Source organism: Populus nigra, chromosome 9, assembly GCF_951802175.1.
Source record: "Populus nigra chromosome 9, ddPopNigr1.1, whole genome shotgun sequence".
Classification (NCBI taxonomy): domain Eukaryota; kingdom Viridiplantae; phylum Streptophyta; class Magnoliopsida; order Malpighiales; family Salicaceae; genus Populus; species Populus nigra.
Genome location: NC_084860.1, coordinates 6,532,819 through 6,559,765, shown reverse-complemented (window position 1 = coordinate 6,559,765; position 26,947 = coordinate 6,532,819). Strand labels below are relative to the sequence as shown.

Genomic DNA, 26,947 nt, shown 5'->3' with positions numbered 1-26,947 from the left:
TCTACCTTTCCCAGGTGTTCATGCATCGGGCCTTTGCCTTGTCGCATACGGCATATATACCCAAAATAACAAGGCACCAACTTTCCTTGCACATTTGGAACTTTCCTAATATGGAATTTACCTTTAGCCAATTTTAATCACTGAAGGAACTGATTACGTTCTCGTCCACAGGGCTGGATTCCATGAATTTAGAAAAGAAGTTCTGCGGGTTAATTAGAGGTTGGTTTATGTATTTATTAAAACTAATTGATCAGTCTTTATCATCTAATCCTTGTATTTTTAAATTCATTCATACCTTAAGTATCTTCGTCTGTATTATTGTTTTAATTATTTTTAAGAAATAGAAAATGAGAAAAAAAAATTATAGCAGATGATGTTCGAAACTAGAGCTCTCCTAAATTAAGCAAATGTTCAATATTAGTCAGTGGACTTATTAATTAGATTTTCAAACTAGAAGTACTATTTAATTCATTTTTCAAAAAAGGAGGGACTGATTTATAATTTACTATGCTGAATGAGAAAATCTTAGTGGATTATATCTTATTTAATATTTTATCAAAATATTACTTTCTAATCATTATTCTTAAAAATTAATGATTCCAATAAAAACATCTCAACCCAATAGCTTAAGTTATTAAGTGAGGTTTCAGGATATGATTTATATTATTCTTAACACACCCCCTCAATTGAAAGCTTTTTGAATTTGAAACTTGCACAGGCTCATATTACCTTATGCTTAATTTTTATCAAAAAAATAGGAATGGTGAGATTCAAACTCATGACCGCTTGATTATCAAGGCTCTGATACCATGTCAAATAACTAACTTAACCCAATAATTTAATTAAACTGTTAGGTGAGATATTAGAATATGATTTATATTATTCTCTAATAAAATGTATAAAATCAAAGTTTTCAAGATTTTAGTTCATCTATTATATTTTTTTAAATCAATATCTTATTTATGAATAATATTTTGAAACAAAAAAAAATTTGTAAAAAAAAATTACTACAATAAACTTTTTAGAAGAAATTAAATATGATGATAAGTATAATGATCTATAAAGTTAAAAATAGAATATTTTCATTGAAAAAGGAAAAAGTATTTTGATCTATGTAAGTAATAAAAATATATTATAGAGTAGGATTAACAAATTATAAAGTGGGAATAACAACACTTTTACCACACAAAAAAAAGATGCTTGATCCCCTTTTCCTTTCATTTTTCTGCAATTAGATGCTTGATTTTTATTTTATTTTTACTCGTACAAGAAAAAAAGATTTACCAGAATGATAATTTTATGTGTCCTTGTCATCTCATGATCAGAAACTACAAAACAAAAAACAAATTGGGTGAACATTTTTTAAACTCTCACAATATAAACTAAATCAAGTGCAATTTAATATGATTTAGTTTTAAGAAATTGAGTCCAACCCCGAAGTTAGAAAATAAAAGGAATAATTTCATGTTGTTAAAATCCTCTTCGAAAACCTATTTTTAGGCCCTTTTGTAATTCAATCTGCAAGACATGTCAAATTTCTTATTGAGCTTAAACTAGGAAGAGGGTAATCTATACCAATTTAAAAAGGGTGGTCCATGGCCAATTTAAAGCTATTCCAAATCAAGCTCATAGAATTTCAGGCTTTCTATAATTTTGTCGTGGATTTTACCTAAAAAATGCAGCAATGATATGATGGCGCTCTCAGTGTATTTCTTTTCTTCATGTCTTATTTTTTAATAATTTTTAATGAACTAAACTACCTCTCTGCTATAATTTAACTCCTGTATCATCCAATGCCTGGCCCAACATTGCTCTTGTCTGTTCTTATAAACTTGCAACATTGAATAAGGCTGAATAATGGTTGGCATGAATTCCCCCCTACCATTGATAGCTAATTAAAGCACAGTTATTAATAAAAGATAAAATTCAAAGATTGGAGATTAAACTGGAAAAAAAAAAGATAAAAAAATAGCTTTTTTAAACTTAAAGCTAAACGTTTACTTTGATCCATTAATTTTTCAAATTATAAACTTTCAATCCCTATAAATTTATGAAATTCAATTTTAATCCTAAACTTTATTTTTTTTTATTTCTTGGTTTCTGATTTGAGAAAGAAAAGAGAAAGTGGCTAGATTTTAGTGGTAAATCTCATATTAAACCAATTCTAGCCACAAAAAAGGATAATTTCTATGTCAATATATTTCTTTTGATGGGGAGAGTTTATCTTAGGTGTTGTTTTCTTATAAACTTGCCTGAAATGATAAATATGAGCCTAAAATAATTTTTAATTTCGGGTTAATTATAGGTTTTGGAGCCAATGTTTTAGTTGTTAGAGCCTAAAAAGATCCCAATTTCTTACTTATATTTTATTCAATTTCATCACTTAATATTTAATTGATTATTAATTGGACAATGTAACTTATTTCGGTTTGATTTTTTTTTCCAATTGCCTTGACATTTGGCTGGTTCTTAATTTTATAGGTATTTATTTTTGTTAAATGAATATTAAAAAAATGTTGAACCCAATTAATTTCATGACCCGGATCACGAATTTAACTGGTTAATTTCATTTAGATAAAGATCATGCTTGATAATTTTTTTAGTTGTATAGTTAATTTTTAATTTATTTAATTAAAAATATACAAACTTCAAATTCCGCTTAGAATTTTTTAACGTGCAGAAACATAAATATGTCATAAAAGCCTCTATATACATTCTTTTCCAAGAAAAAAAAATTTCACAACCGGTCGCTAGTATAACCATATAGATAGTATAATGTCAGAATTTGATAAGACAAGTTGTCTTGCTTTTTTTCCGATGAAAAAAAAAAACAGAGAGAGAGACATTCCTTCGAGCAAAGAAGAAAACGGATTGCAACATTGGTTCTCCACAAACCGGCTTGCATGCAAGTTGTAGTGAATATAGAAGGGTTGATAAAATGGTTAAATAAGTATTTTTTTTCTATATTTTTTTCATCATCGAGTTTGATTGCAAAGCTGTAAGAATCTTAAGAAGATATTCCAAATCCCAAATCCCAATCTTACGTGGATAGTTTGCCTCTGAGGAGGATCAAAAAGAAGAAGAAATCCTTGAAAAAAAGAGTTAGGTGCGAGAAGGTGGAATTGTCACCAAACCGCTATAGATGAGTGTTTTTCCAAGTAATGTATATGTATTTCTCTGCTTCTATGTGATTCCAGATTTTCCAAAGCAAGGACTTGTCGCAATCTTGAATGAGAAAGAGAAGGAGAAATAGCATACATTCTACAATAATGCACTTCCACATAATTGCATTTTAACATTATCATCCTTTCCATGTCTCTCTACAACTTTTGCTGCCGTACAGTGGTCCACGATCTTTTTCTAGATACAAATCACGACTATATACTAGTTAAAAATTTAGTTTGGAATTTGAAAACGTGAGAGGTTCGGTAGAGGTATGCCATGAATTGTCAGTCTCAAGTGAAATCCACGGCATGTATTGTCACTTTCATGGAAAATGACAGCCAATTGGACAAACCTGCTGTTTGTTCTCCCCCCCTTATCTGTATTCCATCCAGCCATGATTACCCATGATGTCCTAATTTACTTTGGAGTATATGTTGTTTTAGAAGGAAAAAAAATAGTTGAAAGCTTATATATATAATATCTTTAGAATTAATCGAGGTATATACAAATTCGCTCAAACATCCATGTTGTTAACTTAAAAAAAACCATTATTGCTCCTCATTCACTTGCTGCCACTGCATTCTGAGAGATGGTTTCAAGCTTTGCCAGCCCAGGAATCCCCACCCCATTCTCCTCCATTTCAGTACTACATTAATCACAACTTAACCATAATGGTTCAAACCTAAGCAGTTGTAAGAGAAAAGGTAAGAATCCTCATGAATTCCCTAATTAGTCTTTGATTGAACCAAATAGAGTGATCGAAACGAAAAGAAAGATGGACTTGGTGCTTGTTTGGTATTCCGGTGGAAGATAATTTTACTCTCACCACAATACCCAAAGTGTTTGGTTAAGAAAACTACTTCCACCATGCTTTTGGCCACATCAAAGACCACCAATCGGAGAAGCATAAATTTGAGGCTTTTATGGTTATGGTCAATGGTAATAGCTAATTTTAATTGTACAATACTCTTAATAATTTTTACCAAATACATATCAGAAGCAACAGCTACAATCACATAATTTTTTGGCATAACTAAAATTCATGTACTGCTGGTAGAACGTGAACTGCAGCTGCTTAGACTACGAACTTTCTTCAACATTGCCTCCAGATTCTGAAAGCATGTCAGTGGTCTGACCTGTACAGGTTACAATGCCGAAAAAAAAAAAAAGTTCTACAACAACAGGAACGTGTAGGAGGGACAAAACGCTATTTTAAAGAACGAGAACTTGAAAAATGTAGCTCTCAAGAGAAGGTTCAATTCATATAATTTGGGTAAATTATCAATTTCCAAGCTTTATCATCACAACTTCTACTCACACAACCCAGAAAAAGAAAAGGAAAAGAATTGGAATGTATTAACTCCACTAGGGACAAAATAAAGCATTGAAGCCATTCAACACAGAAAAGGTTGGTTCTTTAAAGGAGCAGGCTTTAGAGGTAGTCAGATAAAGTTTAATGTCAAAATTTTCGTTACTCATTCAAGTGCAGTACACCATCACCACACACACATATTCAGAGAGGGGAGAAACCTTTCCGCCCTCTTGTGAGCCATGCTGTTATGAACAGTGTCCAGTCTTGTTAGTATTTGCCTGAAAGTCAGTCGCTTAGCTTTATTCTCATGCCAGCACTCCTCAATCAACCTGCAAGATGAAAGATCAGTTGGCACTCAGAAAACTTTGTAGTAGAAAGTATAAAGGCAAAAATTTTATCAAAAATGATGGGAAAAAAAAAAGATAAAAAAGAGGCCAAATGCATGGGCCTGCAATGTCAAGCCTGCACACGTGGCTTTCTGTTTAAAAAAATATAAACAGACATCAATTTTATTTTTTTTTGTCTTAAAAAAAAGGCTAGACACGTCTACTACTTTTTTTTCTGATCACTTGAAAGTTGCTGTAAAATATGGTCCCGACTACTTCAATCTAAAAAACTCATTTTTAATCTTTTTTTTCACCTGAAAACACCTAAAATAACATTCATAAACCTCAATAAACTCATATCTAACCTCAAAACAACCTTTAATAAGTTAAAAACCTGCTAATTAACCCCGATTCAAAAAACAATCTTGAGCCTTGATCTACTTTTTCTGGCAAGATAAGGGGTAAAAAACACCTCAATAAAACTTCTCTTATCAAATTAAACTCATTAACACCAAGAATGACTTTTTTTTATTGATAGAGTATAGCTAGCCAACCACTTTCTCTCTCTTTTCTCATACTAAAAGACTAAAATGTAAATAAAATGAAGTTCTGAACCAAAACATAAAAATCTCAACAATCTAGAATTAAAAATGAAAAAAATAAGGATCAAAATTTTAAAAAATGCACCTTGTGAACACTGAAAAAAAAAGAGCGAAAATGTTGCCTTTTTATTTCAACATCACTCTTCATGTTTGGGAACCAAGTCTAACACCTCAGTGTGTGCGTGTGTCTGTGTGTGTTGGTGGGTGTGCGAGCGCTCGCATTGAAAGAGAGGGAGAAGAGGAATCCAAACCGTTTCTTTTGGGGGGCAAACTAGGCATTCATTGTCAATCTGTTAACACAGAGCTCCACAACTTTCAAGCTCAGTTCAATATTTTCTTCAAGCAAACAAAGTGATATAACTACAAAATGTTAATTAAAGTTCTTGGTCAGTAACTAATGTATAAGCATCCAATCGAACAATTATCACCATTTGCAACAAATTGGATATTCAGAATAATAATAAACTCCATGAAAATATAAACAGGCGTTTTATGGGGAGGGGTTTGCATTAATGGCAAAGTTAAAAATAATAATAATAAAGAACCTCGCAATATCAAGTGCAAGTCTCACAGCTGCTATTCGTTTTAATGCTCCTTTGCTTTTCAAGAATGCACCAAGATTTCCCTGTAACATTAGTGGAAAAGCAAAAGCCAATAGATGTTAATTTTATGATAAAAGCTTTCACTGACTTGAACATCTTAGAGCTTTTTTATCCCTAAATATCTTCTGTACAAATACCAAGATAAATGACAACACAGAAGATGTGGATCCACCACTATGACTTGAAGACAATGGTGTCATCTATAATGCAGTGAAAGAGCACAACATGAGCAACCAGTCTCCAATCTCAATACTAGTGAAATTTAGGTTAGAAGAAAGGCAGCCAAGAGGAGAGATGGAGGATGGTCTTGGGATCCTTAGTTACAAACCAAATCCAAAGGACAAAAATTTCAATCACATATGATGCAGAAATTTTCAAAAGAATAGACTGTTAATACTTTCTTAGTTTATTTAAGAAATCTTATCCACCTGAGTGAAAGTATAAAGCAGGACTTATCAGGGGAACAGATTTATCACCATCAAATTCAATGGAGCATAAAAATATATGATTATAAAATAAGAAAGCAGGTCGGAAAAAAAACCACATTAACAGACATTGGCGATGATATATAACAGTCAACAAAGAAAATAACATGCAAATAATAGAGATCTGACAACACCAAAGATCCAGCAAAAAGCAATATGCTATGAATGAGATTGGAAAGATGTTATTCCAGGTGGTGAACAAAAGCATTGAAGAACAAAACTTAGACAAATATACCGTCACATTCATCATTGGGCAACTTTGAGTAACAGCACCCAGAAACTGGATCGCATTTTGATGCTGTATTTCTGAAGCAATGCAAGTTCATCTCTGAATGGTCACTGTACAAAACTAACCATCATGAGAACCTAAAAGTACAACCAAATACTATTGAGGAACAAAAACGGTTCAGGGTATAAATAAACCACACTTTATCGTTGTCTCGAAGCACTTCCTCACCAAGCTTTTTAACAGCAACTTAAATTCCTCGCCATGATGCTACAAAAGGTTCCCTGTGACATATTTCATGCAGTAAACTTGAAAATGAAATGTGCTTTTAAACAGGTCAAATACAGGCAGACCAAAGATTTAGAAACTCACTTCATAGATCTTATCTACAATATATGTTTCATTACCTAAGTAACAAATCATATTATTCTTAACCAACTCGAATGCTTATGGTAGAGGGATTAAAAGCCACAAATATAATTATATAAGAGATGAACTCAGAAAATCATCAACAATATTTTAAATCAAGTTGTAACACTTGAAATAATAATCAACATAAAAGAAACTGATATTGATCTTCACAACATTAAAAAAAGAAATGACATCACAAGGCCAACAGAAGCTCATCAGTTCTAGCTGGCAAAGAAGACAAGGAGAACAAGTTACCTTAGCTAATTCTACACTGTTAGTAAAATCAAGTTCATCGGGATTGATTTCGTATTCCAGGACCTCACGTGCATAGGAGCCATCTAGATAAACAAAGCCACCCAAACATAATAACAAAACCAAACTAAAGAAGGCCAAAAAAGTACACTACAGCATCTCATATAAACAACAAAAACTGAAAACATACCAGAGGCTTTGCACCAGCACCACGTTTTTCCAAAAGTTTAATCACGTCGTGGTTTTGTAATATATATAGCATCTGCAAGAAGCTGTTTAAGCAACATTAGTTAACTAAAAAAAACTATGATTTTTACCGAATTTTAGTTAAACACCAAACCAAATACTGCATTTTATCCCTTAAGAGAACCCCAAGAATGCTCTTAATTATAATGTTCTCCATGCACCCCAAGAGTTTAATCAACCCATATCTGAATACATAGCATCAGCAACAGAACCCAATCTTAACAGGCAATCTGAAAATCCCTCATCTCAAAACAAAACGCTTGTGCAAATTGCCAGGACTAATTCAAATAGCATCCCCAAAATTAACAAACAAATTTTTTAAGATGACAGTAATCCATATCCAAAATTCTAACTTTATAATCCACATAATGTATCTAACCATAAGCACGCAGCTCATTGTTACTCTAAGATCAATACAGTTTAGAAATCAGACTCAAATCTCCGCGGAACAACGTCATCATCAACCCCGTTATAAAAAGATTAGCAAGCTAGCAATCTCTTATAAACACAACTATTTGAACAATTCCAAGAAACCCAACTCACAAAAACACAATTTACTATCCAAATACTTACAGTGCTGCCCCAGCGATATTTGAGATCAATTTGGCCTGCTTTAGTTCGGAAACAGCTTGAGTGAAGCCTTGCCAAGCAGCAATATGAAGAGCAGTACGATCATCAATATCACGAAAGTTAACATCAACACATCAGAGAATTCAACAACAACACCTCCACTAAAATTATATAATTGTTTTTTAAATAGTAATTATTTTTTAAAATATTTTTTTTAATTTATTTTTTATATCTGTATATTAAAATAATATAAAAATATTGAAAAATAAAAATTTATAGATAAAACTTTTTAAAACTTTCCAAAAATAAAATTGAATTAAAATATTAAACATTGACGACTTTCAAAGCCTGTTAATTGGAGTTTGAGTGTTTTTTTAATTTTTATAAATAATTTAATTATATATGACTTGAGCTCTATCGAGTTAACTAAATTGCTTGCTTGGCCATTCAAATTTAATTTAATCAATGATTAAAATGATTTGAAATGAAATTGAATTGGATAATGAATCTACTAAGCTTGAAAAAAGTTTAAAAACATTTTTATTATACATTAAAAATCTATTGGTAGAAACACTTTGAGCCATTTCAAGTTTTTTTTTAATTTGCATCATTTCATTTTTTATTGGGTTTTCAAACTTATTTTATCATGATGTTTTTTTCATTTGTGTTCTTTTTTTCTTTTATTAGGTCCTTCAAACTCTTTTTTAAGTTTCTTTTTTTTATTAGGTTCTTATGCTTCCCATTTAACAATTATAAATTTGGTTTTTAAATTGAATTTGATTAAATCATGAAAAGGTGTTTGGAATTATATACACTCGAAGCAATGTGATGAATATATATATATATATATATATATATATATATATATATATAAACAACATAAGATAAAAACACAATTCATATTTAGTTGCACTAATTATCCAAGATAGAGCTTGAGAGAAACGCAGAGAAGAAGCTGGAAACTAAAAGAGGAGGACATAATTTTTTGTAGATTTTTGCAAGAATTCACTTAAATAAGTTAAAGTAGTAAAGGTAAGAAATATACCCTCAAGTAATTTTGTTTTTCTTTTTTGTTCTTGCATAAGGAGAAGAAAACTTTCAAGTTTAAAATTGTAGGGCTCATATAAATAATTCTTTTTAAAAAAATAAATATTATTTTAATATATTTCTAAACAAAAAATATATTAAACCGCAAAGGTATCACAATCCCAAACAAACTCAATATCCATACTTTAATATTATATATAAAAACATTGTTGTTTTTTCATTGATTTTTAAAATTTGTTTTTACCAAGATTATAAAGTGTAATATTTAAAAACTTAATTATAAAAATAATTTATTATATTTTAAGAATTTTTTAGCAAATTACATAACCAAGCCAAACTCCACTGAGTTAGCTCCATGGATAAATCACACGCACTAAATATACATTTTCTGTTTGAGAAAACACGACGAACAATGGTAACAAATGTAAGTGTGTTTGATATTGTATTTGAAATTGTGTTTAGGTGATTTTAAAAGTGTATTTGACTTAAAAAAATCATCAAACTAATATTTTTTTAATATTTTCAATAATTTTAATGTATTTAAGTTAAAAAAAAAATTAATATATTTTTAAATAAAAAATTAAAAAAATATTATCCATAATAATACCAAACACCAGTAATGCTTATCAAATTATGTTCTGCAGGTTACCAAATTCAAAAGATAAGATGAGATATGTCTGCAGCACACACATATATATAATTTGATTTGATTCAACCTAACACAACCTTCGTATTTTATACTTATACACTTTCTTTGTATAAATATTTTCTCTCTTTTTATTATGTTTTGTTATAACCAAGATTTTTATTGTTCGGAATTTAATTTATTGTTACATGTTCATTTTTTTAATTCATTCTTTTATTTTAATTAATTGATGTTCAAGTGATGTATTAATCTTAATTTGTTTGTTACAATTTATAATAGTTTTTGTGTTAATTTATTTAACTTAATCTTAGTTCTATTTAAGCCTAGCCCATAAAAATTAATCATTTAAATTCAAATATATTTAATATCTATACAACAATTAGCCTAGCCTAATATATCCATCATGCTGGAGTTAAAAAAAATGAATAGATTAGATTTTATAATTTATAAAATATTATAATTATACACATAAATCTAACACAATTATGTTAATGAAAACTTAAGATCTTACTAAGCAAGCAGCTGAAATATTGGATATGTCAAATATCATGCTCATCTTTGCATAGAAATGCTGGCTATCCCCTCTACCTTGTTCATAGTCAACAAGTCAACATACGACCGGGCCTTGCAAATGGCACTATCTTTTTCCTGTGCGTTTTCTTTCAGAAGTCAGAGGCCTTTTTAATGATTATTTCATTCATTTAGATCAGCATCCCATTCCAAAGGATCATAGCACGCAATAACTTTTCTATTCACATTCGGATAACAAAGTTCAGATATATTTTCGTCTCAATCTTTAAGGAAGGCAGACAACTCCTGAAATAATCCAAGTAAAATGATTAACAATAAAAAAAGAAAAAGTTTCCCATCAAATAATTTGTTGTTAGCCAGTTGCTTGCTTAGACAAATGCATTATACTTCATCCAAATGCATGGTAGAACTTATGAATAAATGGAAATTTCAGAGATTAGCACAGAACAGGCCTTGCTGCAATCACAAGTCTCCAACATAGAATATAAAAGCATTTGGTCAACAATGTTCACAATCATTTTCGTCTTATGTTCATGTAGCATTCTAGTGTGATTGAAGTTAAACAGTACATCACAGATAGTGATAGTAGCATTATATGCTAGAAGTGCTAGCCCGAGTAAGGTTTTATTGGCTGCCAAAAGTGCTTGCTATGTAAGGTTTAGTGTCTAATAAGAAGAAGGGAGAAAGAAGAGTTATTTTGGGCTGAGGCTGCATTCGGCAATCTTCTCCCATGATTTCAGAGTCAAGTCCTCCGTATCTGTTTTCCACAATGCAAGGCGAGTTATTGGAAAGCTTACACCGCTAATGCTCTCATCAAGAATATTAGCTTTTTCTTGAGCCTCTTTCTTCTCATCATCCGTCAGATCACCATAAAGGAGACTGAGATGGGGCATGTAAGCTGCATATGTTATACAAGGTGTAGATTAGCAAAACATGCATGATCACAATGGAGAGACAATATACTAATGTTGCTGACAAATTTAAACATGGCAGCCTCCAATTTGTTACAGATTATTAACTATAACACATGAAATGGGAAAAAAGTTTGTGTATCAAATGGAGGCAGTGACCACCCCTCATCTGCACCCATCTTCTAAGCAAATAAGCAACACTACCAAATCTAAATATTAAGCCAAACAGCCTTGGTGAGCAGGTTTAGTGACATAAAACCCATAACCAAGTTATATTTATGACATTTAGTCTTCCAACATCATATAAATGCAACACACCCGATAGTAAAGAGCCCTCTTCATGTTCGTGATCCATTAAGAAAAAGTATGCAACATATCTAAGCAGGAGAATTCATGCGCTTTCCACTACAGAGAATCTGTCTAAAAACATTGCTGGTTTTTGTCAGGACAGAGGAAATATTTAAACCTTTTTCTTGGTTTTGACCAAGAAAAGGTAATGTCACTGGAAGAACTTTTAGTGTAATGACAAGAAAATTGTAATTCAATCATCAGAAAACTAAGATGAGTTTATTTATGAACAATTAGCGGTTAATTTAGTTCTTCTATTTCAGATACTACATAAAAGGTACCCAATATTTCTTCTGTAAACTGCTTTTTTGTCAACAATTTCTTGTCATTAGATACTGAATGGTGGTTCAATGGGAAGAGAAGCACACCCACTTCATTCCCAAAAAGCCACAAACCTCATAACTTCGCTGTTAATCGAAAACAGAATCAAGAACTCAGAAGCAACAGTGAATATGTTGTCTGCTGCAACAAAAACCAGTGCCTTTTTCCTTCTCTCTCTCAAGACTCAACAGATTCCAAATAGTTCCACTATTACAAGACTCACTTGTCTTCTTTTTGGTTTTTATAACATTGGTCAAATGCTGACATAATCTTATGACAAAATTTCACATAATGAAGATGCTCCAGGTTTTAAGCACCAGACGCTCATTTTACTGACTGCAGTACTCTAAGAATTCTACACTTATTTAAAAAACTTCGCAAATAAAAGCACTCAATTACTTACCATTTCTTACCACCAAATAGCCAACCTACCAGTTAGCTTAGAAGCCACACCCTCCTACACTTGCCAGTTAACATTTTCTTACAGCCAAATTAATACAATGAATCTCAATTTCCCAGGCAGTAGTATGCCATAATTAACCACACGTAACTTACCCAAATTCAACTCATGTATGCTCCAAAATCAACAAAATCGAACCCATAAAAAAGAAGAAGAAAGACCCACCTCTTACTATTCATAAATGAAAAAGATGAATGGAAGATGGCATTGAACTTACGAGTAGAACTCTTGTACCCAAAATGTCCACTACAATGTGCACTAGCTTCCACCACCTAAAAAAAAAAACTCCATTTTTTTAACAAGTGGGCATCCAAGCAAACTAGTAGCTGCATGTTCAGTTCAATCATAAAACCAATCTAACGAAAACCATGTAGAAAGAAATATTTATGGACTCCAGTTTTTCGTTTCTAAATTAAAAATGGAGGAACAATAAAAAAAAATCACCTCAGGCATTGGGTGAAGTAGCAAATAAACACACTGATAAAAGAAAGTCCCCGTAGCCACACGATCAACAGTAGCAGTATATGCCTGCAGCCCATCACAAGCAGAATGAAACTTCTCCAAAGCATCTTGCTCCGTTAAACCAATGGCCCCCACAACCGTAATGTGTGGCTCGAACTGGGGCCCACCAAACTCTGATGCGAGTCCGGCCATCAACCTCTTCAGCCTGCCCCCCACATCTTCTGGTGGAATTGCCCACACCGAATAAACGTGCTTTTTGTCAGCAGGCGTTGATGTTCCTTGGGGGATTTCCATGATGACTGATGAGAAGAGAAAAAAATGAAAAACCTAAGGAGTAGCTAAGAATCAAATGAAGGCGAGAGACGACAACATATATCAAATAGTTATAACTAAGGGAGATGTAGTTTTTAAGTCCAATTGTTTGGCTTGTTGAGGGTAGCTTGCTAGAATTTAAAGGAAAAGAAATATACAATAAGTGTTTTCTGAGCATCAATGGCGGAAGGGTGAGTTGTCGTCTTTAATAATTTGGGAATAAAATAAAATGGCACTTGCATTTGCATGGGTATATTACTATTAGAATATGCTGGAGTGTAGGATACTTCTTGTGCGCACTCCTCGACGCAAGGTCTCTTGTCCTTCGTCCTCTTCTTTTTCTTTATATTTTTTTAAAAAAAAAAAACAGTATTTTTTAAAAAATTAATTTTTTTAATTTTTAATTAATAATAATAATAAATTTTAAAAAAATAAAAAATATATTATTTTAATATATTTATTTATAAAAAATATCTTTAAAAAATAACAACCACCGCAATTACTAACAATAATTTTTTTTTCTTATCAATGTATGGAATATTCTCATAATAATTTAGTTCTCAATGAAGTATTTGTATTTTAAGGTAGTGTTTAATATTATAGTAATGTTTATTTAAAAAAAAATTAAATATATGAAAATAATATATTTTTTATTTAAAAAAATTATTTTTGATATTAACATATTAAAAATATTTTAAAAAATAAAAATTATTATATATAAGAAAAAGAAACATTTTTTATGTATTCATATATAGAGCGACAAAATCAATTTAAGAGGAATTCAGTCCTCCATGTAAACTGAAAATTATGCACAAGAGTAAAAATGTCACTTGCCCTATAGCAGAGGGCATTTTCAAAATCAAAATACATCATGGGCAAGTCACATGACTTTTCTTCGAAATACATCATGTTTGTATCTTTTTTTCATCAATAAAAGGTTTTCAAAATTATAATGAATATCTATTAATTTTTTTCACTATTATAAAAGGTAAGGGTAAGTTTACTTACAAAATTATGAAGGTAAATTATAGAGAATTTTTAGAATAAAGAGAAAACCTTCTAGTCCTTCATATATACTTTTGTCATAACTTATTTTGGGGTTATTCCCCCCAAAATTTACCCTTTTTTCTTTTAAAATAAACATTCAAAAATAAAATAATAATAGTAAGAAAACTAGCAATTTAGCAAAAATAAGCTGATGAGGATTTTAAATATATAAAAAAATCAAGCTGCAATTGTGGATGGAATTAAGAGCTTAATCGTATCTTATTGTATCCAAGACTTGAGACACAATATATATTCAAGGTTAAATTAAATAATTATTAGATGAATTTGTATAAAAATCAAGTCTATGAACATAATTAGATTTTTAATAGGCCAATTTGATTTGATCATTGGCCAAATTAAAAGATTAATTATGTTTAAGAATTAATATGGATCAAATTAAAGGATTTAATTAAACGCAATAACTTAATTATACTTTAAATGGGACAAATTAATTTTATTAGGGACTTGATTGGTGAAACATTAAGTTTAGAAGCCTAATTTGAGCTTAATTGAAAAGATTGAAATTTTATATGACCAAATTTAATTTTTACAAAGTCAATTGGTTGAAATCAGCGGTAAAATTACAAGAGAATCAAAGTTTAGGGTCAATTAGGAGTTAAATTAAAAAAATTCATAGCAAATGATCTTTTTTAAAAAAGGCACCAAACTCTAAGGACTTAATTGATTGGAATCACATAAAATTAAAAGTTTTAAGCTAATGAGAGACACAATTATAAAGCAATTAAAAACTGAAAATTAAATTGAACTATGACAAAATATTTAAATTAAAAACCTAAAGTCAAAACGGCGTCATTTTGACAATTAAAAACAAACTAGATGATGTATCGTCTAGTTACTATTAATGCATGTTTAAAAAACTAATTATATTAAAATACAAACTTATACTTAATAAATTCTTTATTGCAGGATCTTCTTTTATTGCTGAACCTAATAATTAGGTATAGTTGAATTTTAGATTTGAAACTTTTATTGTATATGTAAATAATTTGATAAACCTAACTCAAAACTCTGTCTTATTCTCTCTCTCTTTTTAGTGATATTTTCTATTTATGTTTGGATTTGTGTATGAAATTTACATGTAGAATATTATCATGCAAGTTGGTGCAAATCTTTACATAATTGTTTTTCATGAAAAGCATCAATAATATAATCATGTTTTGTATTGAATATTAATTTAGATTTATTTAAGAGAAATAAAAAGAATGCATAAGTTATCAAATGGATTAAATAGAGAATAAATATATATATATATATATATATATATATGAAGAAAAGTTTAAAACATGTGGTTAGATTGTACTTTTTTAATAATTCAAAATATAAGTTCATGAGATTGAATTTATTACTCTTTTAAATTTTATTTATAATTAAATTATTGTGGGATAAAGATGATGTAATTATTGAATGATGTATGATAAAATTACGGTTGAAAGAATAAGTGTGGTTTATTCTTAGTTGTAATGATATGAAATATAGTCTAAAACAATTAGACTATATTTGTGATAATGATGTGTGATATGGAAGAAGTAGTTGATAACTTAGTAAGTATAGTTATAGAGAAAATTTTGTCAAAATTTCAGTCAAATTATTAATAAATTTAAGAGCATAACTATATGTGTAAGTAAGTGTGTGCATGTAGCCATAATAAAGGCTCACATTCAATGGAAATGTGTAAAATTGCGGTAAAATTTCTTGTTTTAACATTCTCTGGTTGATAGGGGTGTTACAAGTTTCACATGTTAGTCTAATTTTTGCCTATCATAATATTTTTTTTATTTGTTGTTGTTACTACTTTTTTTTTGTTATATTATTAAATTAATCAAGATTTCACTCGGTTATTAATTTTTTTTTATTTCTTTAAAAACATAATAGTTTTGTAAGATTTTTCTTTTTCAGGTTAAAAAAATTATTGGCTATTAGGAACACCAATCTAGTGATTGCTAAATGTTAGCAAGGAAAAATTGTTGGAAATTTATTTTAAAAATATTGTTAATGAGTATATTTAAAGTTAAATTAAAAGGGTAGTCCATTTATTTTTTAAAACTTAATTGAAAATTATTTTTTAATAAAAACTATTTAATACCAAATATCAACATGATGAAAATAAATTGTGAGTGGATAAAAAATTGATTTAAAAAACCTCATGGTTGACAATTTTTTAAATAAAAAAACCAAAGCCATTCTATCTCAAATTAAAAAAATATAATATAATATTTTATTTTGATTTATATAATAATAAGTTAAATAGTTATAAATATACTCGTAGAGTATCAAATTTTTTCCAAGGTCATCTCAACTTGGACTCTGGTTTGAAATATTGTTTTGGAACACCAACAATACTTTTCTCTCGATCATTAACATTAGTTATTAGTTTTGAGTTTGTTGTATAATAATTTTTTTATCCATAAAGAATATCAACTACAATATTCCTTCTAAAATATTTCGAAAAACACAAGGAAGCAAATCAAGAAAAGCTCAAAAGCTGTACTGACGAACTTGAACTGGATGAACAATTTGTATATCAACTAAAAACAAGTCTATTATATAGGACTAAACGTTCTTGTCTTTTACAAAACAAATATGGGAACAAAATTTAGAAGAAAAGAACTCCTCTCTCATTTAATCATGCTACTATCAACTAAGGAAGCTAAAAACAACAAAGGAAACGAGCACAATGTACAGAAGAACAAATGAACTGGGCTGCCTGTGCAAAGAATATTTGACTATGCTTACATGTGTAAAGGGCAATCATAAAACACTGGAAAGATCAATCAGTAATTCAATAACGAGTACTTGACTCGCAAAACAATCTTTCCTTTATCAACCCCAAGCTTAGCTCCTGTTACCAACCAATGACCTGGAACATCTTGCGGTCCCTTTGACATTTCGCTCATGTCGACGATTTTTGCCAATTTGCCAGCATGGCTATCTTCTTTCTTATCACTGGAGGGTTTCTCATGTGAAACAGAAGAGGATGCACCATTGCTTCTCTGCGAAGAAGGGTTGGAGGGGCTATGGTCCCATACAGACCTCCTTAATGTACAGCCTGGAACTTTTGAGAATAGGAGTTTTAGGTGTAACACATTTTTCGCACCAAAATCCCAAACACCAAGCTGAGCCCCGGTCACAATGTGAACACCAGATAGGTCTCCGATGGAAGTGTCAGCATACTCTATCGGTGCGGTGCTTACATGGGAAAAGTTCTTCCACTTGATAGGCTCAAACCAACGGCTGTCTTGCTCCTCAGGACCTTGCCACTTGGGAGCACCTATGGCCACATGTGCATCCCAGTGGGGTTGAAGGACTTTCGGAAGGAACACTAGATGCTCCATATGGATGGAAAGTCTGTTTTGCTTGCTGCCCTCTAGGCTAAGTCTGAGACCTGTAACTGGCTTACGGCCAACTGTTACCTGCAGAATCATAAAGGTTTGACTTTAGTAGAAATGTAAATCGTCTCTGCTCATGCTGGCAGGGTCTGGCAAAGATGGTCTGCATATGCTAAAAGGAGAAATTTTCCACTGGAAGAAGAAAAACACTCGGAACTCTGCGTGGTTTGGAGAGACCATTTTGAAATTATCCACAAGTTTCACTTCTTTCATTTTATCCAGGACTAATACTTCAGAAGGACACAAGCCCACCAAAGTACTTTCTTGTCAGGTGCTAGTGTAAATAGTATACTCTCATTGCTAAAGCTTTCTTTTCATGGCTTTTCATGAAAAGTACTGTATGCACTTTAAGTTCTCAAAACCTCTATCCAACATCCATCACCAGAAATGATTTAGGGACGATTGTAACTTTTATAGTTTGGCTATCCTATGGATGAAAATTTACAATTGGTTGCTTTTTAAAGATACGAATATTCATCACAGGATTAAAAATTTTTGTATTTTCGAAACGGTGGTTTTGAATGAATGGTGCTTGAGATGACAAAACTGACAGCAAAGAAAAACATATGACAAACTATTTGTGAAGCTACTATCCTCGAAATTCAATACATTACATGCTATCATTTCAACATTACTTTCCATTACCACATGAAGAAGATACACTTTGAAAACATACCTGGTCTGGGCTTATATACAGCTTGGGACCCATCAAACTGAACTGAAGAGATTGACAAACAGGCTCCTTTCTTAGAAGATTATTCTGCTCTGGAGCCCATCCTTTAGCAATTTGAAAATCCAAGAAATACTGCAAATCCTCTATGGGTGGCTTGTCTGATAAAGGGAAAACACACAAAAGAATATTTCAACCAGGAATTCCTAGATTTTTTCATCATGCGGTGTGCAACACAAGGACTTCCTAGAAGGTTACCCATCCTAGAGCTAGAACCACATAAGTACGTTTATACTTCAGTAGTATTATGGGATCCATCATACTACTGTTGATGTGATCACACTAGGAATCTAGAATTTTCAGAACAGTAACTTTTTGGCAGATAATGGTTCAGATTAATTTTGCAGAGAATATGTAGGATTAAACAACCCAATTTCAATCAGATCATACTGGATTCATCTCTCAAGACTTTGTTGGTCAGAAGACTGAGCTATAAGAGAAAGATTGTTCGCTTTTAGTGAATGAATTTTCATGCAAAGGCTTTTAGTCAATTAATTTTCATGCACATGACTCACTTGTTGGAAGAAAAATAAACAGCTTATCATACAGGCTATAGAAAAACTTCTTACTCAAGAATTGTATACTGCTTTAGCAAAGAAGAAAAGAATAATTAGCACAGCAATGGTTTCATTGAAGAATTCTTGACCAAATCAAATATATTATACATTAAAATGAAATTCGAATTTCAAACCAAACAAGGGAATGCAAATATGGGATTAGAACTTACATTCCAAGTATAACTCAATTGCCCGGGCCAAATGCTTCATTCCAGGCACTCCTTCAAGCAGAGACACAATAGGTGTAAACGTCATGTTAATCACATCTGGTGCCAACTGCACTGTCTCTGCCCACTTGGCATGACTCTGTTCAAGATCGTCACCTCCTCTCCTTCTAAAAATCACTGTTACGTCCTACAGCAAGGAATTTAACTTGTAAGTATTTCTGTAACTCCAGAGTAGAAAAATGAGAAACAAAACAGTGTGTCAGAGACAAGAATTTACAATGTAATACGATAGGGGTTTGGTCAAGAAAAGACTGGGTGAAACAATGAGAGCCATCAATTGATGGTGCAAGAACACTAACCTTGTCCTTGTATTTCAAGGGGGCAGCAATTGATGTATTTTTTGAGTCTTGAAACCTCTGATCTGCTATGTCTTTCACGTAGTTCTCGATATCAGATGCTGACAAAGGAGATGCCTGGTGCTGCCTGATATAAACAACATCTCGTCCACCAATTGTTGCAGAGGTGACAATATGGGTACCATAGCTTTCAATGAAGCTGGAAAAGTAGAAAAAACCACAAATACCAATAAAAAAGCTGATGTTGCTGAACTCTTTGATGTGATAAAGGGATTCCACTGGATGAATTTTTTTTGTAGTTATGATGATGTTCTTTAATAGCATTATTGGAAATAAAAGATGACTGGTTTCAAAACCACAAAACTCATGTATTTTATTATAAAGTTTTCTCAAGGAGTTCATTTCTATAAGCAATTCGAGCCAAAACAAAATACCTTGCCAGGGATGCAGGATCCCATGAGTAAGGAACAGCACGCTTGACTTCCTCACGCAAAACTAGGTTTACTTTGGCTATCTGAACCTTATACAAGGGAATGAAATGCCCAACCATTGCAAGGGATTTTGTTCCAGCTGCGTCAACTTGCCATGAGCCAGTGAAGTTGAACATGCCATTAAAGCTTCCGAGAGGAATTCGTTCTGATATACCTGACTTTTCATTGAATAGTCCTGCCATCTGAAAATTCAAGCAATAAGCTTCTTTTACACCATATTTTACAACATTAGTAACTCAAGTACAGATAGAAACTCCGCTGCCATTAAAAAGGGAAAAAAAAAAAAAAAGGGACATGCTATTTGATCCAGTCCATAAACCATGAAATTTTCTTTATAGTCAACTTAAGAGAGAAATCATTAGGTCTAACATCAATGGAAAAAAAAAAAGAGATTAAATATATAGCACAGAATTGGAGAACAACTAATGAATAGAGAATTCACTGCACTGCAAAATATCACCATCTTTCTACAGAATTGATTCACCATGAACACCGGCAGATGATAAAAAGCTAGAAAGATTGGGAAACCCAGATAAAATATGGACTCAGACTGGAAAGCATTGCTGGTGATGGTAATGAGAGAGGAAATATAAGCATTTCAATCTATTGTTCTTCACCAACATATCCATATGCAGTCATTTACCTTCTATATCCTAAATCAAAGAGTTCATCATCTTTGGGCTCTTAAAGTCTATTATAGTGCAAATGAGCCCATAAAGTGCTTGAGACCATCTAATTATATTCTCTTCTGACAGGAAATCCAATTCACTGACCATGTATGCAGAGGATTAACTATGGAATGAGACGTTTGGACACCTATCCCAGTTAGCTTAGGCCTTACACACACACACCCCCAACCAAAACCTTCAAAACAGTTGCTATCAAATATGCATACATGAGTTGGGAATGTTTACGAACAAGATAAGATTTCTTCTCAAAATCACAACAATCCTAAATAGAAGACCTTGCAGAAGTTATAGAAACTTAAAGGACTCCATAAACTCAGCTCTAAGAAAAATCATGAATGCCCCTTGGGCAAATGGCCAGGATACTAGACATAAAAGTTATGCCACAATCTCCAAGCACTTAGCAGTTACATCAACAGTCCCAATTTTTGGTTTCGCGTCACATCAATGTGAAAAATATAATCAGCTGCATGCACACAACCAGGAGTTGAAGAAATAAGCATACAGAGAAATGATCTAAAAGCTTTAGTTGATTGTCTCCCTCAGACAAATAAAATTATGTAATTCTTTAGGCATCACAAAATTACTAATCTAACTTAACAACCGCTGCTATGATAAAACTAAACTTGAGAACTTTTCTCAAACTTTCTACCTGATTGTTCATATTCAGTAACCCCATCCGAAATTAATCAATGCAGTGATGGGGTCGAAGGAAAAAGCTCATTCTAACCACAACCTTTTCCAGATTAGTTAGCCCCATACAAATTGCCGGCCAGGAAAAATCAGAACAACATATTTCTGTGATCTTTTGACATTAGACTTGAAGACAAATCAAATTAACTACTTAGCCATGAAAGTCCTAACAAGCACACGGTGACATTCAAAGAGCATAAATTTTAGGACTGCCCGAATCACAAGAGACTGAACCTAACATAAGAAAATAAAATAAAGAAATCCAAGCATGCCCAGATAATGAATGGAAAGAAAAGAAAAGAAAAGAAAAATTCACCTCATGGAAGGAGCAAACAGGAATTCTCTCAAAGCTTCTTTTCTCTTGAGAGCAGTCGATGTCAAAAGAAAGACCAGGCAGCACAAGCCCGTGAGAGATATCAAGATCCCTAGCATGTTCTTCATCAATATGAACCAACCTGGACCCAGTAGCTCCTTTACAATATAAAAGCCTTATATCAGATGTAACATCAAAGCCACGACCCAAAGCTTGAATCGAGTTGCAGAGAGTGGTAGTCAAGGCATCAGAACTCAAGCTCATCTTTTTTTCCATCAAACGAGAAATATTTGTTCTGGCGTGCTTGCTTGGTTGGTTCATTTATTTTTTGCCTTTTTTATTTTTCTTTCTTGTTTTTTGTAGAGCGGTGGGGTAGTTTGGAACTTTGGACATGGAAGTTGGTGACTTTTGTTTGGTGGTTTGGTTTTTTTTTTTTTTAATTATTAGTTTGACTGTAATAATGGTGCTAAAAACGCGTTATTTTTGTGTTCGCTTGTGAGAATTGAGCCGTCAGTCTCCTCTTGGATCCTCGTCTTGTCTTTACTTTTACTTCAAGTGTTCATCTCATCTACAAAATTCTCTTCTAGACAACTAACTACATTGACTTGATGCATGGATTCTACTCTCTCTTTCTCAAGCCCCGAAATTCGGAGAGTGCAGGCCTGTAGGGTGTATTAAATATGAGAGATGAAATTATTTATTTATGTGGATATTTATTGGCTGACAACTATTTATTATTAAATAAAAAATAAATTAAATAATATATAAATTTGGAGAGTGTAGCGTGTATCAAATTATTAAACTATAAAATAATATATGTGTGTGTGTTTTATGTGAATATCAAGATATGTATATATCTTATTGTATTAAAAATCTAAATGTTCAACAAATATATTTGTATAATATAAATATACATCTTGGTTTAAGTTCAGGCCTTTCAAGTATGTTTTTGATAATATTTATACCTTATTCATTAGTCATTGAATAAAATAATTATCTTGATGATAGATAAAATTGAAAAGAAAAAAAATAACTTAAAAAAATTAAAAAAACATAGATAGAAATTAAAAGAATAAAAACCAAATTTGAAATAAAAACTAAATGATGGATAAAATTGAAAAAAAAAACTACAAAACATTAAAAAAATAAAAAGACATCAAAAGAAAGAGGATCCCATTGTATAAAAAAACAAATGAAAGGAAGTTTATGTACTTTGCCAAAGAGAGGAGAGAGAAATTGAGAAGGAGAAAAAAAGTCTATCAGAGCCACATCGTTATTTTTCTGTCACTATGTGTGCCGCCACCACTAGAAAGCTCTTGGTGTGCCGCTTTAAATGCTGTCGTTAAAAATTATGTTAGATAGTCGGAGGAGCCTATATGCGCTTCTTGAAAAGCATGAGCTTCTCTTATTTACTAGGGCACTGTGCTAACAATTTATATATATATATATATATATATATATATATATATATATATAACCCAATTGTTCCTAACTGTAATTGACAATTACAAAAAATAACCAGAGTAAAATGGCAAAAACACCCTTAAATCCAAGGTCAAGAAAAACAAAACAACAAGGGTAGCTCAGTAATTACCCTGTTTAATAAACTAAAAAACCAAAAATGTCGTTTTTCCATGTTATAATTTTTGTTTTTAAAGGGTAGGTTAGTAATTTCACCACAATAAAAATATAAAAATACCGATTTACCCCTAAATAAATTAATAATACTATTTGAACCCCGTGAAAATATAATTTTACCCTTAAAAATTCAACCTTTCCCTTGCTCTCTCTTTTTTTTTTTTTTGGGGGGGGCAATAAATCAAGGCTTGCTTTATACTAAAATATTGAGCAAACTTAGTTTTTTGTAAATGATATTTTATTTTAAAAATACATTGATATTTTATTTTAACTATCAAAACTCTAAAATTGCTTAAAATTACACTAGAAAAGGCCAATAATTGAAAGGTAAAGAATATTAAAATCATATTATATTTTATAAAAATATTAAATCAGATTCTTAATTATGATCTTATCTTATCTTTGACTCTTTTTTACAATGGTTATTAATAATAAAAGAAGATTTTTTAAAGAAAAAGATTCACAAAATTTCACATGCCTATATATATAATTTAAATATAGAAATAATAAATTACATCAAAATTAAACAAATCACTAAATTAAATCTTTTTTGAACGAGACTTTTGGGTGTTATTTTATGTTATCTTTGATTCCTTTAGATTAAAGTATTCATATCTTTTTAATAAACTCTACCTATTAAAAGAACACTTAGATCAAAAGATAAAATAATTTTTTTATATAAAACTTATTATTAATATTTGCCTCACATATATTAAAAAAGAATTATTTGAAATAAGAGGATTTGTAGAAATTATAATGCTAATTTATTTATGTTAAAATTCACATCATGTACCAATGCATTTACCTTATGTATATATTTTGTTTGAAAAATGAACTTCTTTGAACACAAATAATTTACAAATATTGTAATACAATAGTAATTGTAGTACGAGAAAGCATTTCAATTTTAGAAATATTAAAATATCAATATTATTATCTAAGATCCAATGTTTTATAGATTTTTACTTCTCTTCTCTTGAAGCTTTTCAAGAGTTTTCAATAATAGAAATTACTAAATATGAACAATTAAAACAAAAAATTAGATTAAAGATTATCATATTTTTGCTTTTTTATATAATTGTTTTGACTATTAAAACAATTTAGTTCAAAACAATATTTCTAAAATTTCTATTCATCTCTATATTCTTAATTTAATTTAATCCACATCTACGTAAAATAAAAAATATGGAGCCACAATAAAACACGTGTCCCCTGCTTTAAGAACTTTCACATGCAATTAATTCAAAATATTAATAATTTGCACCACTTGAATCAATTGATAACTTACCTAAATTAACTGTTTGGAGCTTTGATAATTTATTTTTTAAAATGTTTTTTATTTAAAAATATATTAAAATAATAATTTTTTATTTTTCAAAAATTAATTTTTACATCACTACAGTAAAATAATCTAAAAATACTAAGAATATTAATTTAAAATAAAAAAATAATTTTTTTAAAATACTTTTAAAATGTAAAAATAAATAAGAATTATCCAAATTACTTATCATAGTAATATTTAGAACCCATATCATCTTCACTTTCTTCTCAATTAATAGCCTTCACATGGTATGTTTCATTCATGTGTGATTGGAGTGTGATTACGGTTGTTTTTTAAAGTATTTTTTTTATTTTAAAACATATTAAAATAATATTTTTTTTATTTTTTAAAAATTATTTTTAACATCAGTATATTAAAATGATATGAAAATATCAAAAACATATTAATTTAAAGCAAAATCAAAATTTAAATTTTTTCAAAAATATTTTCAAAACGCAGCACCATGAACATTTTCAATATATAGCAAATATCAAAATGGCTTTTCTTTCTACGTCTACCTTCTTCTTCATCAAGACACGACGACCAGCAAACACAATTATGGGAATGGCAAAATTATCTTTCAACATTTGTATGATTTTCATGGGTAAATCTATGTGTATAATAGCAAAATAAAAAAAGGCAGGAATTAATGCTCCAAAACAATATTAGGTCTTATTAGTTGACACAACAATACAACATAATATACTGGTGTAATAACTGCATGGAATTGTTCTACCAATCGAGCACATATATATTTATAAATGGAAAAGAAATCAAAAGGGTAGGAATATTGTATCTGTAGTTATTATTCAAGATCTAAGATTGAGATAGGATACCTAAAAGAAAGGAAACGATCGTGCGTGCAATGGAATATTATCTATACATAAAAGCAAAATCCTTGTGATCGTTGCTTAATTCAGTGCATAATCATTTTTGTAGTGACTATTTCTTCGAGTATTTTTTGTACAAAAAAATAAAATATCATAGCTCAAAAAGACTTTTAATAGTTTAGCAAACTTTAATGTATCTACAGGTTTTTTGTATTTTTTTGTATTTTTTTTCTCTTCTGTCTTCATAAATTATAAGGAGAAAAAACAAGAGAAAAAAAAACCGGAAGCAAACAAAAATTCCAATAACAATATCATAAGTACCATAAAAAAGTCTCGACAAAATAAATTCAATGATATTTATAAAAATCTCGATAAAACAAATTCAATAATATTTTTAAAAAATGACAAACAATAACTAAAATGAACCACACAAGCTATCCAAAAACAAGTGAGTTTTGTCATTTTTGAGTGGCTCATGTGGCTCACTGTTAATGACCTTCATTGTGTCGAGTGACATTATTATCAGAGTTTTAGCATGCTTCTAATTTTTTTTCTTTTCTTCTCTTACCTCTTTTTTTTATTATTATAAATTGGGTCAGGTTATTTTAAAATTTGAGAGAATAACTAGCAAGTGTTTTTTATAATTCTTTAAACTATGTAATTTTTGTAAATATTTTTTAGGCTATGTTATTTATTAATTTTTTTTTACCGTGCTAAAAACAAGAATAACTCCCATTTATTGATTGTTATAATTAAGGTAGAACCAAGTGCAACTAGCTGAAAATCTTAACATGAAGTGTAGCTTGAAGAAACTTCAGCATTTGAAGGCTTGGAACCTCACGTTTTATTCCATATTGACAGTGTAGGTATATTGAGTTGATTGCTTATATTGACTCCACGATTAAACAGAGGTAAGAGAGGAGGTGTAGAGTCAAAGGCGTCGATTAAAGAATTAAAAAAAAACTTATTTTATTTTTTCATCTGTTCTCTGCTATTTTTCATCTTAGATGTTTGACTCAATTCTGAACCCAACCACCAAGGCCCGAGACCAAATTTTTTCATCTGTTCTTTGTAGCTTTGTGTCTTTGTTAAGATGATGCAATGAAAAAGGTATGCTTTCATCATAATTACTGGTTAACTGTTAGAGAGGGAGGGAGCGAGGGAGGGAGAGTGCTAGCCTAAATGATGTTTCTCTTTCTCATCTCTCTCTTTTTATCGCTTTCTCTGGGTGACATACAAAATAATACAGGAACATGCACATTTCATATGTAAATATTACCATACTATATCTTTTTATTTTATTTGTACAGTGGTGAAATAACACATCATACACCTTTATAACTATCATAACCTATTTTTAGGGTTTTCCCCAAAATTTCTACATTTTTTCCTTTCCAAAATAAAATAATAATTGCAAGAAGCCTGATATTTTAGCAAAAACAAGCTGAGAGGATTTTAAATGTTGAAAAATTAAAC

At 30.7% G+C, this 26,947-nt stretch overlaps 2 protein-coding genes and 1 long non-coding RNA gene across 7 annotated transcripts; all 3 read right to left on the bottom strand.

Annotated features, from left to right (window-relative positions):
* Nucleotides 1–4,392: 4,392 nt before the first annotated feature.
* On the bottom strand, nt 4,393–8,348 carry LOC133703219 (uncharacterized). Of its 5 annotated transcripts, none has more exons than XR_009843844.1 (8): nt 8,201–8,348; nt 7,572–7,653; nt 7,385–7,467; nt 6,921–7,002; nt 6,728–6,831; nt 5,951–6,030; nt 5,657–5,765; nt 4,393–4,806 (listed from the first exon to the last, which is right to left on the bottom strand). It is a non-coding gene; the product is annotated as an uncharacterized LOC133703219 (long non-coding RNA). The 5 variants fall into 5 exon arrangements; XR_009843847.1 differs by having other exon boundaries at nt 5,977–6,030; XR_009843843.1 differs by having other exon boundaries at nt 5,657–6,030.
* A 2,509-nt stretch (nt 8,349–10,857) lies between these two features.
* Nucleotides 10,858–13,468, bottom strand: LOC133702916 (cyclic phosphodiesterase-like). The gene is made up of 3 exons (XM_062127248.1): nt 12,906–13,468; nt 12,679–12,733; nt 10,858–11,319 (listed from the first exon to the last, which is right to left on the bottom strand). Exons 1-3 carry the CDS (start codon nt 13,215–13,217, stop codon nt 11,114–11,116), a joined length of 573 nt encoding a protein of 190 aa, XP_061983232.1. The 5' UTR covers nt 13,218–13,468; the 3' UTR covers nt 10,858–11,113.
* A 3,348-nt stretch (nt 13,469–16,816) lies between these two features.
* On the bottom strand, nt 16,817–22,061 carry LOC133702615 (MACPF domain-containing protein CAD1-like). Its single transcript, XM_062126921.1, has 6 exons — nt 21,686–22,061; nt 19,934–20,172; nt 19,503–19,698; nt 19,147–19,330; nt 18,366–18,520; nt 16,817–17,713 (listed from the first exon to the last, which is right to left on the bottom strand). Exons 1-6 carry the CDS (start codon nt 22,001–22,003, stop codon nt 17,075–17,077), a joined length of 1,731 nt encoding a protein of 576 aa, XP_061982905.1. The 5' UTR covers nt 22,004–22,061; the 3' UTR covers nt 16,817–17,074.
* Between the last annotated feature and the right edge of the window lie 4,886 nt (nt 22,062–26,947).